Source organism: Cyprinodon tularosa, unplaced genomic scaffold (genome assembly GCF_016077235.1).
Source record: "Cyprinodon tularosa strain WSP-4 unplaced genomic scaffold, ASM1607723v1 ctg896, whole genome shotgun sequence".
NCBI lineage: Eukaryota > Metazoa > Chordata > Actinopteri > Cyprinodontiformes > Cyprinodontidae > Cyprinodon > Cyprinodon tularosa.
The window spans coordinates 187188-207384 of record NW_024039669.1 but is presented as its reverse complement, the minus strand read 5'-3'; the positions used below and the strand labels follow the sequence as shown (position 1 = coordinate 207384).

At 48.7% G+C, this 20197-nt stretch overlaps 1 protein-coding gene across 1 annotated transcript in view; it reads right to left on the bottom strand.

The window, feature by feature from the left end:
• The window catches only part of araf (A-Raf proto-oncogene, serine/threonine kinase), a 44483-nt gene that overhangs the window by 3593 nt on the left and 20693 nt on the right, over positions 1–20197 (bottom strand). The window contains exons 2-15 of the mRNA XM_038273880.1: positions 17953–18174; positions 10400–10503; positions 9980–10082; positions 9748–9902; positions 9240–9338; positions 9022–9160; positions 8920–8944; positions 8703–8833; positions 8425–8627; positions 7895–8071; positions 7716–7762; positions 7361–7479; positions 6810–6941; positions 4737–4871 (exon numbers count right to left, since the gene is read on the bottom strand). Of these exons, the coding sequence (XP_038129808.1) occupies positions 4737–4871; positions 6810–6941; positions 7361–7479; positions 7716–7762; positions 7895–8071; positions 8425–8627; positions 8703–8833; positions 8920–8944; positions 9022–9160; positions 9240–9338; positions 9748–9902; positions 9980–10082; positions 10400–10503; positions 17953–18063 (1680 nt within the window). The 5' untranslated portion in view covers positions 18064–18174. The remainder of the gene's footprint in view (positions 1–4736; positions 4872–6809; positions 6942–7360; positions 7480–7715; positions 7763–7894; positions 8072–8424; positions 8628–8702; positions 8834–8919; positions 8945–9021; positions 9161–9239; positions 9339–9747; positions 9903–9979; positions 10083–10399; positions 10504–17952; positions 18175–20197) is intronic.

Below are 20197 nucleotides of genomic sequence, written 5' to 3'. Positions count from 1 at the left end.
GGCCAGTTAGGTTGGACCAACAGGCCAGTTAGGTTGGACCAACAGGCCAGTTAGGACCAAAAGGCTCGTTAAGTTGGACCAAGGGACCAGTTAGGACCAACAGGCCAGTTAGATTGGACCAACAGGCCAGTTAGATTGGACCAACAGGCCAGTTAGGTTGGACCAACAGGCCAGTTAGGTTGGACCAACAGGCCAGTTAGGTTGGACCAACAGGCCAGTTAGGTTGGACCAACAGGCCAGTTAGGTTGGACCAACAGGCCAGTTAGGTTGGACCAACAGGTCAGTTAGGTTGGACCAACAGGCAAGTTAGGTTGGACCAACGGACCAGTTAGGTTGGACCAACAGGCCAGTTAAGTTGGACCAACGGACCAGTTAGGTTGGACCAACAGGCCAGTTAGGTTGGACCAACAGGCAGGTTAGGTTGGGCCAACAGGCCAGTTAAGTTGGACCAACAGGCCAGTTAGGTTGGACCAACAGGCCAGTTAGGTTGGACCAACGGACCAGTTGGGACCAACGGACCAGTAATGTTGGACCAACAGGTCAGTTAGGTTGGACCAACAGGCCAGTTAGGTTGGACCAACGGACCAGTTGGGACCAACGGACCAGTTAGGTTGGACCAACGGACAAGTTAGGTTGGACCAACGGACAAGTTAGGTTGGACCAACAGGCCAGTTAGGTTGGACCAACAGGCCAGTTAGGTTGGACCAACAGGCCAGTTAGGTTGGACCAACAGGCCAGTTAGGTTGGACCAACAGGCAAGTTAGGTTGGACCAACGGACCAGTTAGGTTGGACCAACAGGCCAGTTAGGTTGGACCAACAGGCCAGTTAGGTTGGACCAACAGGCCAGTTAGGTTGGACCAACAGGCCAGTTAGGTTGGACCAACAGGCCAGTTAGGTTGGACCAACAGGCAAGTTAGGTTGGACCAACAGGCCAGTTTGGTTGGACCAACAGGCCAGTTAGGTTGGACCAACAGGCCAGTTAGGTTGGACCAACAGGCCAGTTAGGTTGGACCAACAGACCAGTTAGGTTGGACCAACAGGCCAGTTAGGTTGGACCAACAGGCAAGTTAGGTTGGACCAACAGGCAAGTTAGGTTGGACAAGCAGGCCAGTAATGTTGGACCAACAGGTCAGTTAGGTTGGACCAACAGGCAAGTTAGGTTGGACAAGCAGGCCAGTAATGTTGGACCAACAGGTCAGTTAGGACCAAAAGGCTAGTTAAGTTGGACCAAGGGACCAGTTAGGACCAACAGGCCAGTTAGATTGGACCAACAGGCCAGTTAGGTTGGACCAACGGACCAGTTAGGTTGGACCAACAGGCCAGTTAGGTTGGACCAACAGGCAAGTTAGGTTGGACCAACGGACCAGTTAGGTTGGACCAACAGGCCAGTTACGTTGGACCAACAGGCCAGTTAGGTTGGACCAACAGGCCAGTTAGGTTGGACCAACAGACCAGTTAGGTTGGACCAACAGGCCAGTTAGGTTGGACCAACAGGCCAGTTAGGTTGGACCAACAGGCAAGTTAGGTTGGACCAACAGGCAAGTTAGGTTGGACCAACAGGCAAGTTAGTTTGGACAAGCAGGCCAGTAATGTTGGACCAACAGGTCAGTTAGGTTGGACCAACAGGCAAGTTAGGTTGGACCAACGGACCAGTTAGGTTGGACCAACAGGCCAGTTAAGTTGGACCAACGGACCAGTTAGGTTGGACCAACAGGCCAGTTAGGTTGGACCAACAGACCAGTTAGGTTGGACCAACAGACCAGTTAGGTTGGACCAACGGACCAGTTGGGACCAACAGACCAGTTAGGACCAACAGGCCAGTTAGGTTGGACCAACAGGCCAGTTAGGTTGGACCAACAGGCCAGTTAGGTTGGACCAACAGGCCAGTTAGGTTGGACCAACAGGCAGCTTAGGTTGGGCCAACAGGCCAGTTAGGTTGGACCAACGGGCCAGTTAGGTTGGACCAACGGACCACTTAGGTTGGACCAACGGACCAGTTAGGTTGGACCAACAGGCCAGTTAGGTTGGACCAACAGACCAGTTAGGTTGGACCAACAGGCAGGTTAGGTTGGGCCAACAGGCAGGTTAGGTTGGGCCAACAGGCCAGTTAGGTTGGACCAACGGGCCAGTTAGGTTGGACCAACAGGTCAGTTAGGTTGGACCAACAGGCCAGTTAGTTTGGACCAACAGGCCAGTTAGTTTGGACCAACAGGCCAGTTAGGTTGGACCAACAGACCAGTTAGGTTGGACCAACAGGCCAGTTAGGTTGGACCAACAGACCAGTTAGGTTGGACCAACAGGCAGGTTAGGTTGGGCCAACAGGCCAGTTAAGTTGGACCAACAGACCAGTTAGGTTGGACCAACAGGCAGGTTAGGTTGGACCAACAGGCAGGTTAGGTTGGACCAACAGGCCAGTTAAGTTGGACCAACAGACCAGTTAGGTTGGACCAACAGGTTGGTTAGGACCAAAAGGCTGGTTAAGTTGGACCAAGGGACCAGTTAGGACCAACAGGCCAGTTAGATTGGACCAACAGACCAGTTAGGTTGGACCAACAGACCAGTTAGGACCAACAGGCCCATTAGGTTGGACCAACAGACCAGTTAGGTTGGACCAACAGGCCAGTTAGGTTGGACCAACAGGCCAGTTAGGTTGGACCAACAGACCAGTTAGGTTGGACCAACAGGCAGGTTAGGTTGGACCAACAGGCAGGTTAGGTTGGGCCAACAGGCCAGTTAAGTTGGACCAACAGACCAGTTAGGTTGGACCAACAGGCAGGTTAGGTTGGACCAACAGGCAGGTTAGGTTGGACCAACAGGCCAGTTAAGTTGGACCAACAGACCAGTTAGGTTGGACCAACAGGTTGGTTAGGACCAAAAGGCTAGTTAAGTTGGACCAAGGGACCAGTTAGGACCAACAGGCCAGTTAGATTGGACCAACAGACCAGTTAGGTTGGACCAACAGACCAGTTAGGTTGGACCAACAGACCAGTTAGGACCAACAGGCCCATTAGGTTGGACCAACAGACCAGTTAGGTTGGACCAACAGGCCAGTTAGGTTGGACCAACAGGCCAGTTAGGTTGGACCAACAGGCCAGTTAGGTTGGACCAACGGACCAGTTGGGACCAACGGACCAGTTAGGTTGGACCAACAGGTCAGTTAGGTTGGACCAAAAGGCCAGTTAGGTTGGACCAACGGAGCAGTTGGGACCAACGGACCAGTTAGGTTGGACCAACAGGCCAGTTAGGTTGGACCAACAGGCCAGTTAGGTTGGACCAACAGGCCAGTTAGGTTGGACCAACAGACCAGTTAGGTTGGACCAACAGACCAGTTAGGTTGGACCAACAGACCAGTTAGGACCAACAGGCCAGTTAGGTTGGACCAACAGGCCAGTTAGGTTGGACCAACAGGCCAGTTAGGTTGGACCAACAGGCCAGTTAGGTTGGACCAACAGACCAGTTTGGTTGGACCAACAGGCCACTTAGGGTGGACCAACAGGCCAGTTAGGGTGGACCAACAGGCCAGTTAGGTTGGACCAACAGGCCAGTTAGGTTGGACCAACAGGTCAGTTAGGTTGGACCAACAGACCAGTTTGGTTGGACCAACAGGCCAGTTAGGGTGGACCAACAGGTCAGTTAGGGTGGACCAACAGGTCAGTTAGGTTGGACCAACAGGCCAGTTAGGTTGGACCAACAGGCCAGTTTGGTTGGACCAACAGGCCAGTTAGGTTGGACCAACAGGTCAGTTAGGTTGGACCAACAGGCCAGTTAGGTTGGACCAACAGACCAGTTTGGTTGGACCAACAGGCCAGTTAGGTTGGACCAACAGACCAGTTTGGTTGGACCAACAGGCCAGTTAGGTTGGACCAACAGGCCAGTTGGGACCAACAGGCCAGTTAGGTTGGACCAACAGGCCAGTTAGGTTGGACCAACAGGCCAGTTAGGTTGGACCAACAGGCAGGTTGGACCAACAGACCAGTTAGGTTGGACCAACAGGCCAGTTAGGTTGGACCAACAGACCAGTTAGGACCAACAGACCAGTTAGGTTGGACCAACAGGCCAGTTAGGTTGGACCAACAGGCCAGTTAGGTTGGACCAACAGGCCAGTTAGGTTGGACCAACAGGCCAGTTAGGTTGGACCAACAGACCAGTTAGGTTGGACCAACAGACCAGTTTGGTTGGACCAACAGGCCAGTTAGGGTGGACCAACAGGCCAGTTAGGTTGGACCAACAGGCCAGTTAGGTTGGACCAACAGGCCAGTTGGGACCAACAGGTCAGTTAGGTTGGACCAACAGACCAGTTTGGTTGGACCAACAGGCCAGTTAGGGTGGACCAACAGGTCAGTTAGGTTGGACCAACAGGCCAGTTAGGTTGGACCAACAGACCAGTTTGGTTGGACCAACAGGCCAGTTAGGTTGGACCAACAGGTCAGTTAGGTTGGACCAACAGACCAGTTTGGTTGGACCAACAGGCCAGTTTGGTTGGACCAACAGGCCAGTTAGGTTGGACCAACAGGCCAGTTAGGTTGGACCAACAGGCCAGTTGGGACCAACAGGCCAGTTAGGTTGGACCTAGTTTGGACCAGCGGAGCATAGCGAGGTGGTGATGGAGGATTTCAGGGTTACAGGCATCTAAAGCTTCCCTCAGCACCGCCGCCGCACTCCACCCAGGCTGCACCTGCTGACCTGGCTTGCAGCTCACCTGGTGACCAATGGAGATGCAGGCTGTGTGACCCACCTGTGGAAAGAGGGGCCTCTCCTCCCGTATGAACTTCAGGCAGTCGATGATGAGCCTCTTCATGGACTTGGGTGACGTACTGTACAGTTTACTGAGGTCTGGAGACAAGTAGCCGCGTCCAACCATGAAGAGTATCTGATGAACAAAAACCACCATCATCCATCAGAGACTGCATTTCCTCTGCAGCATGTCGACAGGAAAACAGGCAAAACTGTAAAGCCTTAGAACTGAGAAGATTCTATTCTATGTACATTCACATTTACTGACTGATTGAATGACTTTATTTACACTAAATGGCCTAAAAGAGGCTATGCTTTCGTCGAATAATGATTTATTCATTTTGTGGGCTGGTTTTAATACTGGTGAACATTTAGCAATTAGAACATTTGAAATTCCTGTGGAACCAACTCCCAGTTTTAGTCCGTGAGGCAGACACCCTGTCTACTTTTAAGGCTAGGCTTAAAACTTTCCTTTTTGATAAAGCTTCTAGTTAGAGTGGCTCAGGTTATCCTGAGCTATCTCTATAGTTCTGCTGCTATAGGCTTAGACTGCTGGAGGACATAGGGACCCCTTTTTCATCATTCTGCTTCATTCTCTCTCTATTCTCCCACTCTGCAGAATCTATTAGTTCAATCTCTAACGTTCTGCTCTCTCTGCTTTTTCTCATAGTAGCTTCATCTGGTCTGTTCCTGTTTGGCTGTGACTCCATCCTGGAGAGAAATATCAGCTGTGCTGCTGCCATCAACACCTTTGTTTCTAGATGTTGGAGCTTGGCCTGTTTTCCAGTGTAGTCCTGTTTCTCTGACTGTGACTAACTGGATGTGCTCTCTTCATCCTCTGACATGGGAGCTGGCTCGGAGCTCGTCTGCCTGGCTGTGTGTTTCCTGGACGGGGCCGCCTGTGGAGCTGGTTGACAGTTGCCTTTTGTATCTATGCTTCTTTTTCTATGTCTGCTTCTGTCTCCTTGAACCCCAGTGGGCCTCAGCAGATGGCCGCTCACACTGAGCCTGGTTCTGCTGGAGGTTTCTTCCTTTTAAAAGGGAGTTTTTCCTCTCCACTGTCGCTACAAGCATGCTTAGTGTGAGGGATTGCTGAAGAGTCAATGAGTCGATGCAATCAGCTGGTTTTCCTTAGATAGAAAACTTTGAATCAATCTGACTGGATGATCTGGTTCAGTTATTTCTGTAAAGTGATCTGATGTGAAACAGATCAAATGTTTTTTATAAACCAAACATTAACCGCCACATATCGAACCATTTCAATTAACTTTTTTCATTCACTTCAGACGAAACTATTCACATTCTAGGTCTGGTGGTTAGACAATGTCCATGTGCTCTGAGAAGGTTGCATTACGTGGTTCGACCCCCACAGCCTCCACTCCTGGTCCCCCAGCAAGACCTGCTCCCTGGGCGCCGCACAATGGCAGCTACTGCTCCAGTTAAATGCAGAGAGTGAATTTCCCCATTGTGGGACAAAAAAAAAAGAATTTACATACGCGCACTAAACCGCACTTCCAATTTTCGCCACTGTTCGGCGCCATTTCCCAGAGCAGCCAGGTTGCTTAGACTGGCAATGAATCATGGGATACCCAAGGCTATGGAGGATACAGTGGACCGGTCCTTCAAAACGGGCAAAAAGGAGGATTGGCCGCATAACGAGGAGTCTTCCAATCAGAACAGGCCTCGGCGCCGTGCTGTGACATCATTGCCCGATGAATCTGGCCTTTGGAGGACGCAACCGCTGGATTCAACTCGGCATGGAGGACCATGTCAGCCATCCCTCATCGGGAGGTGCCTCAAGGTCACCAAACGAAGGGGGTCAGAGCCTCGGTTCATTGGACCTCCTCAGGTGGTGCAAAGAACCTCCGATGCTTCAAGATTGAACGAGCGATGCCTGATTTCACTAGAGTAATGATCTCTGGCACAGGAACCAGGATAGATGTACAGAAAGCAGGTCAGAATCCCCACTGATCTGCTATTTGACCCACAGGGAGTCAACCTGAAGACCTGCTGCTATTGGTTATTTACCATCTACAACTGATCATCGTGCATTAATGAAAGATTAGCACCAAACCTGATCTCTGTTGTTGATGTTGGAATAAGGAAGTGTTCCTGACATCAGCTCAAACAGAACCACTCCGTAGCCGTACACATCAGACTGGAAGGTGTAGGGGTTACTGTCCTGCATCCGGATGACCTCAGGGGCCTGAAGACAGGAAGGACAAATAATCTGAATAACTGTCAACAAAGAGGGAAAACAGCAACCATCTTGGTCAGGTTGACCTTCAGCTCTGTGGAAAAATGAAAAAATGCACCAGAAAGAGCAAAGAAGGAGATTCAGGTCATCAGGGAAGGAAGAGAGGAAACGAGACAGCAGAGACGAGGCCGCCATCTTTACCCAGGTTACCTGGAGGACTGCTGATTTAGCGGATATTCTGATTGACACAGGGACAGATATGAAAGCTCAGAAGAAGTTATCTCTTTCTGTTGGACTGCAGTGAAATCTAAGGCTATAAGAGTGGAGCTTTTAACAAGGTTAGTGGGTTTAACCCTCTTCTGAAGCTGAGGCATTCAGTCGCTACTGGATTCTAAAGAAAGGTTGCTTTGGTGGGATGAACAACCTACCATCCAGAGAATGGAGCCGCTGGGCTGCTCCACCTGCTGCGAGCCACTCCATCGGTACTTGACTGTGGCCAAGCCGAAGTCTCCGATCTTCACAGTCCAGCCCTCATGGAGGAAAATATCTGAGAGAGGAGCTGAGAAAAAAGAACGGCAGCTGCAGGTGGGTCATCTAACCCACCCCAGAAGAAGATAGGTCAATGCTAATGCTAGCCTAGCCAGCAAGAACAGATTCTACATATTTACACCAGTTTATGCCAGAGGAACAGACTGGAGGAGAAATGAACATCCTGCTGATCATCAATGGCTCTACTGATGAAACACAAACATTATCTGCTAATAATGAGAGAAACAAGGATACTGTTGGATTTTAGGTCTCGGTGAATGATGTTCTTTGCATGAAGGTAGCTGTGGAAGATAAAGAAAATTCAGTCCTTCTGTGCAGCTTGGTAATTCAGCCACATGTCAATAATATCCTAAACGGGTCTATGCAGCAGAAGACACCCTGATGTTTCACACAGACGGGTAATGAGGACTTACTCCATGCCCTGCGCCGTCTGTCTGGCCACATCAATGCGACGCACCGTGTCAAACTTGGTTTCTGAGACATGCAGATGGCGGTACAAGCTGCTACCTTCACACCACTGGGTGATGATGGCGAAGTTGGGTTTAGTCATGAAGCCCATGAACAGCAGGATGTTGACGTGGCGAGTTTTCCTGCAGAGCACAGCAAGAAACATTGGTTTAAGCTCAGCAATCAATCATTGATCAGTCAGCGATCAGTCAGCAATCAGTCAGCCACCAGTCAGCGATCAATCAGCAATCAGTCATTGATTAGTCGGAGATCACTCAGTCATCAATCAGTGATCAATCGGTCATTAGTCAGCAACAAATCAGCATGAGTCATCAGTCAGCGATCAGTCAGCGATCAGTCATTGATCAGTCAGCGATCAGCTAGAGATCAGCTAGCGATCAGTCAGCGATCAGTCATTGATCAGTCAGCCATCAGCTAGCGATCAGTCAGCCACCAGTCAGTAAACAGTCATCAATCAGCGACGGCAGCAGCTCACCGTAAGACCTGCATTTCATTCTTGAAGGCCTGCAGCTGCTCAGGCGTGGGCTCTTTGACCTTCAGGATCTTGATGGCCACGTCTCCATGCCACTTGCCCTTGAAGACGGTCCCAAAGGAGCCGGTACCTATTCTCTTCTGCAAGGTGACTTCTCGATACGGGACCTCCCAGTAGTAACTAGAGTCTCTGTAGCCTCCTCGGTGCTGAAGCAACACAAAGCAGAGCCTTTACTCTCTGACACCTTCTCCGCCCTCCATCAGCTTAGGATCAACTCCTACCACTTTCTTCTTGTCGTCGGACGAAGAGGTTTTACGCTCCTTGTGCTCTAAGGGGGACCTCTGTGGCTTCCTCCCTGGAGAGCCCAGAGAGGAGGGCGGGCTGGCGGAGGGTTTTGGTGAGGGCTCAGGACCTGCAGGGAGAGGAAAGCGTTAAAGCCACAGCGTTTAAGACCAGTGAAACTTAAAGGATGAAAGCAGAGGTGGGGAGGAGATTTACCGATTGTGTTGTATTTCAGAGCTTCCTGTAAAGTGGAGAAACAGCATTAAAACCATGCAGAACATGTTGGGCTTCCAGACCGGGCCCCAGCAGTGGACTGACCTCTATGATGGCCACATTAGCAGGGTCCAAGGTGCTAACCATGTGAACATTGGGAGTTGAGGTGGAGCGATGTCTCTGTAGAGACTGGCCGTCTCCCCCTGTTGTTGGAAAGTTGAAGGTCGGGGACAGGAGGCCTGTTCTGAAGCCATCAAGAACAGTTTCTGTTTCATTATCGGCTCCTTTTAGCTCTGATGCTTTAGTTGTGCTTCAGGACTTACCCAGCAGGCTCTGGGGTTAGGACCAGGTTGCTCTGTGAGGGAGAGTTTTCAGGCAATAGTATCTGAGGATAATCATCTGTGCAGGGATTGGCATCACACCTACACACAGCATTGAGGGAACGAGAGAAACCTGGTCAGCATTTCCTCCAAGCACTACCTCGCTCTATCCCACCTTTAAATATTTACGTCTTCATTAATGTCTTCGAACACCAGGTATCGGCCTAGGGAGGAAAAACCAACTACTGGGCATCGGAAGCAGCAGCTAAAACTACGCCTGGTTCTGTTGAATGTCCCTTTCCACTGTCACCACGTGCTTGTCCAGGATGAAACGGCTGCAGAGTGCGAATGCCAGCGTTTACAGGCTGGCATCATGTTGCTAATCTGACCTTCACAGGGCGCCATGCTACTGAATATGAAGCCATTTTTAACTGGAAATCAATCTGCCAATCCAAACATCCATCATCCACCAGAAGCAGGATGTTTTTATAGTGCAACAGGTCCGACTCACCGCTTGGTCACTGTATCCATGTCAACACACACCGTAGGCACTTTGCTGCTGCAGTGCTGGTGGAACTTGTAGCCACACGTCTGACATCTGAAGCCATTAAAAAGAAACTTGTGGCAAAAATCACAGTAAGCCAGTTTGAAAAAGGTTTTCCGTACCTATGGAGAGAGAGACGCATGCAGATGTTCACCTCTGGATGCACAACAAGAAGCTCCTAGACAGGCAGCGAACTTACAAAGTTATGCATGGTGAGAGGAATGTCATCCAGCACTTCCACCAGCAGCTCCTCTCCAACCAGAGGAGTGATGTCCGTGTCCCAGTCTGTCAGCCTCTTCCGACTGGGAAATGGAAACAAACAAGTTCACCAAACATTAGATTTACTGCATTCAACCACAAAAAATAGGTTTTAAATTCGTTATTAAACTCTGCAGTTCTGCTGACTGGGACTCATGAAGACCAGCAGCCGTTGGCCAATCAAATCTCAGTAAATGTGATGATGGGAGACGGAGGTGATTGTGACCATTTTAACCAGACTAGTGTTTTCTCAGTTTAAATTAGCGTTTGGCTGCGTCTCCTTCATCCCCCAGATGACGGCTTGTCAGCAGTGAAACCATCATTTCCATTTCTAAGGTGCAGCAGTGATCGGCCATCTTACCCTTCCAGCAGGCGGAACACGGCGCAGCAGTCCTGGCTCAGGCCTCTCACCTTCAGCGCTTTATTAAGACTCTCGTAGACCGTCTGTCCTTGGCGGACGTTCACCTGCCAACAGCAGCAGAAGGTTCACCATCAGCTCACCAATAACCTTCACCAGGCTTTTCCAGCTCTGCTCTAGAGATTCATTCCTGGTGTGATTTCACTAGCCACGTTTCCATGGTAACGTTAGCACTGTGAACCCCTGTTTCCTATCCACAGCTAAAGTGAAAAACATTGTTTAATAACTAGAATTATTTTAATGTTCCCAATGTCAGAAGAAGCAGATCTAGGTTCTGGCGTGGCCTAGCCAGTCTACAGACCTAAACCCAATAGAGAAGCTTTGGAGGGAGCGACAGAAACCTGATCTACAGTAGATCTGTGTGGAGGAGTGGGCCAAAATCCCTCCTGCAGTGTGCAAACCGCCTTTGACCTCTAATGGCTAAGGACCTGTAGAAGATCAGACCGAGTCCTCAGGTTCCCTGAATACTCTAAGGACCTGTAGAAGATCAGACCGAGTCCTCATGTTCCCTGATTACTCTAAGGACCTGTAGAAGATCAGACCGAGTCCTTATGTTCCCTGATTACTCTAAGGACCTGTAGAAGATCAGACCGAGTCCTCATGTTCCCTGAATACTCTAAGGACCTGTAGAAGATCAGACCGAGTCCTCAGGTTCCCTGATTACTCTAAGGACCTGTAGAAGATCAGACCGAGTCCTCAGGTTCCCTGAATACTCTAAGGACCTGTAGAAGATCAGACCGAGTCCTCATGTTCCCTGAATACTCTAAGGACCTGTAGAAGATCAGACCGAGTCCTCAGGTTCCCTGATTACTCTAAGGACCTGTAGAAGATCAGACCGAGTCCTCAGGTTCCCTGAATACTCTAAGGATCTGTAGAAGATCAGACCGAGTCCTCATGTTCCCTGATTACTCTAAGGACCTGTAGAAGATCAGACCGAGTCCTCATGTTCCCTGAATACTCTAAGGACCTGTAGAAGATCAGACCGAGTCCTCAGGTTCCCTGATTACTCTAAGGACCTGTAGAAGATCAGACCGAGTCCTCAGGTTCCCTGATTACTCTAAGGACCTGTAGAAGATCAGACCGAGTCCTCAGGTTCCCTGAATACTCTAAGGATCTGTAGAAGATCAGACCGAGTCCTCAGGTTCCCTGATTACTCTAAGGACCTGTAGAAGATCAGACCGAGTCCTCAGGTTCCCTGAATACTCTAAGGACCTGTAGAAGATCAGACCGAGTCCTCATGTTCCCTGATTACTCTAAGGACCTGTAGAAGATCAGACCGAGTCCTCAGGTTCCCTGATTACTCTAAGGACCTGTAGAAGATCAGACCGAGTCCTCAGGTTCCCTGAATACTCTGAGGACCTGTAGACGATCAGACTGAGTCCTCAGGTTCCCTGATTACTCTAAGGATCTGTAGAAGATCAGACCGAGTCCTCAGGTTCCCTGATTACTCTAAGGACCTGTAGAAGATCAGACCGAGTCCTCAGGTTCCCTGATTACTCTAAGGACCTGTAGAAGATCAGACCGAGTCCTCATGTTCCCTGAATACTCTAAGGATCTGTAGAAGATCAGACCGAGTCCTCAGGTTCCCTGATTACTCTAAGGACCTGTAGAAGATCAGACCGAGTCCTCAGGTTCCCTGATTACTCTAAGGACCTGTAGAAGATCAGACCGAGTCCTCAGGTTCCCTGAATACTCTGAGGACCTGTAGACGATCAGACTGAGTCCTCAGGTTCCCCGATTACTCTAAGGACCTGTAGAAGATCAGACCGAGTCCTCAGGTTCCCTGAATACTCTGAGGACCTGTAGACGATCAGACCGAGTCCTCAGGTTCCCTGATTACTCTAAGGACCTGTAGAAGATCAGACCGAGTCTGAATCTTGTTGCTTGTGACTCGTGCAGATGACGTGTATACGTTAGATCAGTGGTCGCCAACTCGTCGATTGCGATCGACTGGTAGATCTTTGAAACATTCCCTGTAGATCCCGATAACAAAATAAAGCTTGAGAATTAACTTTCGCAAAATGACAATTTACGGTGCTAGCTGTCAAGCCAGACATTTGATAGGTGACAGCGGACGTGGTCAGCTGGTAGCCGGTGGCATCTCCGAGAAAAACGTCAAAAACTTATCATTTCCATGAGGAATGGGAAGAGGAATTTATTTTCACCATGGTGACAAACAAGTGTATGCTGTGCCACCAAACACTTGCTCGGTCTAAAAGAGGAAATCTGGAGCGACACCACAACACCAACCACGTCAAAGACAGTTTCCCCGCCAAGAGCGCAATCCGCGCTAGAAAAGTTGCTGAGCTGAAAGTGACTTTGAAGACCCAGCAGTGACTTTTCACTAAACCTGTTGCTCAACATAAGGCTGCGACTGAAGCTTCATTCCGTATTAGTCACCTTTTAGCTAAACACAAGAAGCCTTTTACAGATTAATGAAGGAGGCAATGGCCATCACTGCAGATACGGTTTTCAACAGCTTCAGCATCAAAGACGACATTAAAACGGCGCTCTGCAGTATCCAGCTTGGCCCGGACACTGTTGCGGGGGGTTGAGGAAACGTCAGCTGACATGGATCGAAAAGTGCTAACTGATTTGTCACACTGTGAATATTTTTCACTCCAGTTTGGTGAATCCCTGGATGTAATGGACACAGCTCAGCTGGGTGTATTTGTCAGGATGGCGTTCCCGGACTCTACAAAGAAAGAGGATCTTCTCTTTTGCATTTAACGGAAAGAACAAGAGGTGAGGATATTTAAACTATGTCTGTGATAATGACTTCCCGATTGACAAACAGGTGGCAGTTACCACTGATGGAGCTCCAGCGATGCACGGCGTGCGCTCTGGATTTATTGCGTTGTGTCGTAATGACAGCGATTTTCCCGACTTTGTAAATTACCACTGTGTCATTCACCAGCAGACTTTGGCGGGAAAGGTTGTGAACTTTAATCATGTTATGACTGTGGTGGTCAGACTGATCAACTCAACTAGAGCAAAAGCGCTTCAGCGCCGCTTAATCAGAGCATTAATGGATGAGCTCCATGCCGCGTACGGAGACCTTCTCCTCCACGCTCCTCCAGTTTGATTTGCTCCTTACAATGTTTCCTTCATTGCATTAATTTGTCCCGTTGGACCAAAACATTTATGTAATTCAAAAACAGTTGTTTAATGAGTTGATTCGTAAATAAAAGGCTTCAAGTTTGAAGTAGAATCTTCTTTTATTGCAGCTCCTCTGCAGGTAGATCTTGCTTCCCACCAAAGTGGAGGTTGAGGATGTTGGGCTTAAAAAGGTTGGAGACCTTAAAGCTCATCAGCCTTTCTCAGCTCATCCAGATCCGTCAGTTTGTCCAGAGCTATGGTGAGCAGAGTTTATTTGTTTACTTCCATCTCTGTTCCACACAAATTAAAACAATTTCCCAAACTTAACTTTGAGAAATTATGAAAATGTATTAAAATGAATTAAAAATTAAGCAGTGCAGCTCCAAAACAAAGCCTCACCTAATGAGTCTGAGCAGCATCTCAAACCAGAACAGATTTATATTAAACATAGGATGAGAAAAGGACCCGTTTTTCCAGTGTAGTCCTGTTTCTCTGACTGTGACTAACTGGATGTGCTCTCTTCATCCTCTGACATGGGAGCTGGCTCGGAGCTCGTCTGCCTGGCTGTGTGTTTCCTGGACGGGGCCGCCTGTGGAGCCTTTTGTATCTATGCTTCTTTTTCTATGTCTTCATCTGACTGGAAGATCTGGTTGATCTGGATCTATAAAGTGCCTTAAAATCAAACATATCCGACTCAATAACCATTAAATCAACCATTTGCATTCATTTCAGATGGAACTATTCCCATTCTAGAACTAGAGGATAGAGCAGCGTGCTGCGCTCTGAGAAGGCTGCAGTACCCGGTTCCATCCCCACAGACTGCCACTCTGGGTCCCTGAGTAAGACCCTTAACGCCCTACTGCACTCCCTGAGCGCCGCACCATGGCAGCCCCCCGCTCCCTGAGAGCCGCACCATGGCAGCCCCCCGCTCCCTGAGCGCCGCACCATGGCAGCTCCCCGCTCCCTGAGCGCCGCACCATGGCAGCCCCCCGCTCCCTGAGCGCCGCACCATGGCAGCTCCCCGCTCCCTGAGCGCCGCACCATGGCAGCCCCCCGCTACCTGAGCGCCGCACCATGGCAGCTCCCCGCTCCCTGAGCGCCGCACCATGGCAGCCCCCCGCTCCCTGAGCGCCGCACCATGGCAGCTCCCCGCTCCCTGAGCGCCGCACCATGGCAGCCCACTTCTCCCCAAGGGGAGGGGTTAAATGCAGAGGGTTTATTTCTCCATTGTGAGATCATTAAGGGATATACATTTTTTACATCAATTTAGTTCATGTTTCACTAGTTTAGGGAATATTTTTTAATTGCGGTGTGTTTGACTTGGAGCTGAATATTTTGGTTATTAAATGATTATCTTCTAATGGAAGTTGAGGTGAATTTATTCCATTTATGTGCAGATTGATCAGTTTGACCATAATAGAGCTGGTTTGACTTTTACTGTTGTTCTAATACACAGCCAGTAGGGGGCGTGTGTTCGGAAACTATATATGACCCTCCTAATACTAATAAATTAACCCCCCAGCAGGGGAGCCAGTATATCATAATTACACAATAATAGATTGAATTAATATTGCAGTGAAATTAAAAGTTGTTTCCGGTATTATTTCATAGTTGGTTTGAAGTTGGAACGATACATAGATTCATGTATCAATAATAATCTATATTTATATATGATAAATTCATCATGTTTGGTTCAAATGGTATAGAACTAAAAGTTCTAGATTCAAAAGTTCTAGATCCAACTGATTATGGGTTTAAGCTGGACTTGATTCTATGTGCAGAAATATGTGTGACTGAGCTGCAAGCAGCTTAGAGGAAACATTGCCTGCAAAGACCTTTGAGGCATCTGCCTAAGAATGGCAGCGCCGCCCTCTAGTGGCCGGCGGTGACATTACAGCACACACAGCAGAGATGGATCAAAGAGGTGGAAGGTGATCATTTATTAACATCCATGGGCTGATTAACCTTTAATCAGTGACCTCAGAACAATCAAGGAACCAATCAGAGCAGAGCTCCATGGTGACCTGGTTTGAGTCTGTGACACATCTTTCCAACATAAATCCCTTCCCACAATCTAACAAAGATAGATATTTCTAATAGATGCTGCCTTCATGCCTTCAGAATAGGACCTGTGTTTAATGATGGAGGATAAATTACACCGCCGCCGTTATTAGACCGCTACAGGCTTTTATTGTGAAGGGTTGGATCATAGATAAAGATCATAGAATGTGGTAAACCACATGAAGGAAAGAGGGAAAGCTGCTGGTTAAACGTCTATAAAAGGTGCTGTCACTATAGCACCGCTAATACAAGGACTACATAGAGCTGTTTCCATAGAATGTGCTCTGCAGCCAAGCTGGATCGCTGCTCTAGCCTGATCAGCTGCTTTGGATTCATTAGTGGTTCAACGTCTCCTCACAGCCGCCCTGAAGCACTGATGGTGTCCTCAAACCGGCTGGAACCGGTTCTGGCAGAAGCTTCAGGTCTCCCTGATATCAGCTGTAGGGGTGGAAATAATAATCGTTTTCTATCGATGCATCGATCCAACAGCCGACCATCAGATGCATCGACACGTCCGCAACTGTAGCGACTCATTTTTTTTCCTCCGGTCTATTTTTATCCATTTGCTCCTGGGTGTAATTCTCCTCCCGTGCTGCGGTGGCGCTAAACGTATTTTGCCCTCCTACCTCGCTTCCTCGTTATACTCTTACAGCAGTGTGTTGCAGTGAGCGTGATGCAGACATTTTTGATTTATGCTCAGTATTGAAGCGTGGTCTGAGTTACATGCTGTGGGTCTAGATACGGCCGAGGCGGCGAGGAACGGAGGGACGTGAGGGCCAAAAAGAGCGGAGATCCAGGTGGAAAAAGGGTCCCAGCGTTCTCGCGCACCTCGCTCTTCTAGCAGGTCAAACTTCACGAGTTGATTTCCGCAATTGCGGTCATAAAATCTGCGGTCAGCTAAAGTTTGGGAGAGGAGCAGCGGCCCGTCTGCGGAGAAGTGCCTTTCAGAATCTATAACGCAGGATTTTATCATTTTTCAGTGAATGAGGTTTTAATAGGAATAGGTGGAGTACAACTTTTCAACTTCTGTTATTTGCTGTTGTTTCTCAAATAAAATGCATAACGATATCACAGCTTTCATTGATATATTTCAAATTTGAAACATTGCGTGTAAGGTAAAAAAATAAATGAACGTATTAAAGGAATCGATCGTGGTTTATTCTTGAGTATCGAAAATAATCGAATCGCCATGATGGGTGTGATTTCCACCCCTAATCAGCTGTAGATAAAGTTTCCACGCCTGTGGAGACGCAGCCAGGCTTCAGGGATCGATGGCGTGCTGATTAGAGAGAGACATGGCTGCCAGCCACCTGCTGTTTAAAGGAGCAAAGGATTCTGGGATGCAAACAAATGGTGCATTAGATTGGAACTACGTCCTGATTAACTGCTGACAACCTGCTTTCACTGCTGTTGCCGTCCAGTAGAGGGCGCCACTGTTAACCCCTAGCAAAGCCAGAGCAGACGCCGTCCAAGGAGTCTGCTGTGGGATTATTTTACATCTTTAATTGCAACAAGGATGCATAACTCTGCTAAAATGCTTCTGACTCTAGATATAAAGACTCCAGAAGCTCCTCATTGGTCAAATAAAGTCAACTGCCCCCTTCTCAGCCAAAAACCACCAATAATCAGCAAAGGAAAAAGCACAGAGCGTTCTAACTAGAGCCGCACTGATCCAATAACACCAGCGGTCCAATAGTGGAACAGATTCTAGGTCTGATATCTGTGAAATGGGCCACATCTAGTTAGTGTATTTCAGTCATAGAGCTAGTTTAAAACTAAATTAATCTAAAAAAAAAAATTACAATTTAATTTGGAAAAAAAAAATAAAAAAGGTGACTTTGGGTTTTTGGCATAAAGCTTGAGGCTGAGCTGGAAGAGGCGGAGGATTGATGCATCACTCATTCCAACATGGAAGGAAAGACGTGGCGTGTTCACGCTCTCACCGCATGGCGGCTAACGCGCCATCCTGACGCCATCTTTAATCTGACACTTTCTCTGTTCAACATGTTTATATCTGTAAAGCTTTTTATTTTCCTAATAGGTTTGTTTTCATTCACTCAGTATTTAACACAGCTGGAAGTAAAATGAGTTTGAGGCGAAAATCTCCCTGAATTATGGATTAAACTATTAAAAAGAAGGAGGTGAACAGTGGGAGGAAACATGGAGGAAACCTCCAGGCGCCATCCGTGAAATCTGACACCAGCCGGCTCACTGAAACGCTGTGAAAGATGTCAGTTTCTCTGAGTTATTACACTTTTGGTTTCCGTGGAAACAGTGGTGTGAAAGCGTCGGCCTGGTGACGACCTGACAGGAGGAGATAAAAGCAGCCGACTCACCACCGTCCTCTGCTTGTTGGGTAGGTAGACTCTGATAGTGCCGCCGCCGCGGGGAACATCCTCCGGACTGGTCTCCCCCGAGGAGGAGTACGAGGAGGAGGTGGAGGACATGGTGAGAAACAGGAGGAGTGGGGGTGGGGATGGGGGCTCAGAAATGAAGATACTGCAACCTTAGAAGAGCTGCATGCAGGGGGGGGGTCTGGATAAGTCCTCACTTCCAACCTGCAACAACAAACCGCTTGGATTCAGAAATACTTTAATAATCCCAAAAACGAAATTACTTTAGTTACACGTTACAGTTTTATATATATATATACACATCTATCCAACTACACGATAAAGATAAAATACATACACATATAGCTCTTCTGTATATATATATATATATATATATATATATATATATATATGCATATGTAAAAACTAAATCCAAGTAAAGTGATACGTGATGTGCAAAAATAGTGCATAAATGTCAATTATAAGGGGGGGGGGTGTTTGAATCACTGAGGGAGGCGTTATAGAGGTTGATGACCACAGGTAGGAATGGTTTCCTGTGGTGCATCTGGGTGGGAGGAGTCTCCTGCTGAAGGAGCTCGTCTGCTGGACCAGTGCATCATAGAGAGGATGAGAGACATTGTCTAAGATGGACTGAAACCTGGACAGCATCCTCCTCTCTGCCACGGTGGTCAGGGTGTCCAGCTGCTCCCCCACAGCATCACCGGCCCTCTTGATCAGTTTGTTCAGCCTGTTGTTTTCAGCGACCCTCAACCCACTGCCCATAAAACATCCTCAGCATCGTCCCACAGATGCTAACGGACTTCAGCCTCCTCAGGAAGAATAGTCGGCTTTGGCCCTTTTTGTAGACCGCCTCGGTGTTTCTAGTCCAGTCCAACTTGTTGTTAAAGTACACTCCCAGGTACTTATACTCCTCCACAGGGTCAACAGGAACCCCCTGGATGGAGACAGGGGTCACAGGTGTTTTTGTCCTCCTCAGATCAACTATGAGCTCCTTAGTCTTTATCACATTGAGCTGCAGGTGGTTCAGCTCACTCCAAGTGACAAAGTTGCCCACCACAGTCCTGTATTCACTCTCCTCACCCTTTTCAATGCAGCCAACAATTGCTGAGTCATCAGAAAACTTCTGAAGGTGGCAGGACTCAGAGCAATAGCTGAAGTCTGAGGTGAAAAGGGTGAAGAGGAAGGGGGAGAGGACAGTCCCCTGGGGGGCCCCAGTGTTGCTGACCACAGACACACAGTTCTGTAGGCGTACATACTGTGGTCTGCCCGTCAGGTAATCAACAATCCAGGACACGATGGGGGCCTCCACCTGCATCGCAGTCATCTTCTCACCTAGTAGAGCCGGGCGGATGGTGTTGAAGGCGCTGGAGAAATCAAAGAACAGGATTCTCACTGTGCTCGCTGGCTTGTCCAGGTGATTGTAGGAAGATGATGCTGTCCTCAACTCCCAGACGGGGCCGGTAGGTGAACTGTAGTGGATCAGTGAAGGGCCTGACCTTGGGCCTTAGCCACTCCAGGACTAGCCTCTCTAAGGTCTTCATTATATGGGACGTCAGTGCTACCAGTCTGTAGTCCTGAGGGTTGCTAGGCACCGAAACGAGGCAGGATTAGATCCACAGGAGCTAAAGATCTGGACAGTGTCTCCACCACAGGGCACCGTTCTGGACCACAGAGGGAAACCATAAGGTGGAGCTGCTGAACAGAAACCAGGATCTCTAGACATTCCAGATCTAGAACATCAGGAACAAACTTATGATCTTGATGATTCAGCAAAGACCTGAAACTGTGGAGGCACCAGAATCAAATAACGGTGTTTAGGTCCGTCGCCCTTCATCATAAACATGAATCAGATAATCTCAATAAAAACTGCCTGGAAGTTGGTTTAGATCAACACAGCAGATTCATCCAAGGCTACATTCACAATTCTTAACACTTTACTATTAGGCCGCTGTCCTGCAGGGCCTCCGTCCTGCAAGTCTTAGAGGGCCTCCGTCCTGCGGGTCTTAGAGGGCCTCCGTCCTGCGGGTCTTAGAGGGCCTCCGTCCTGCGGGTCTTAGAGGGCCTCCGTCCTGCAAGTCTTAGAGGGCCTCCGTCCTGCAAGTCTTAGAGGGCCTCCGTCCTGCAAGTCTTAGAGGGCCTCCGTCCTGCGGGTCTTAGAGGGCCTCCGTCCTGCGGGTCTTAGAGGGCCTCCGTCCTGCGGGTCTTAGAGGGCCTCCGTCCTGCAGGG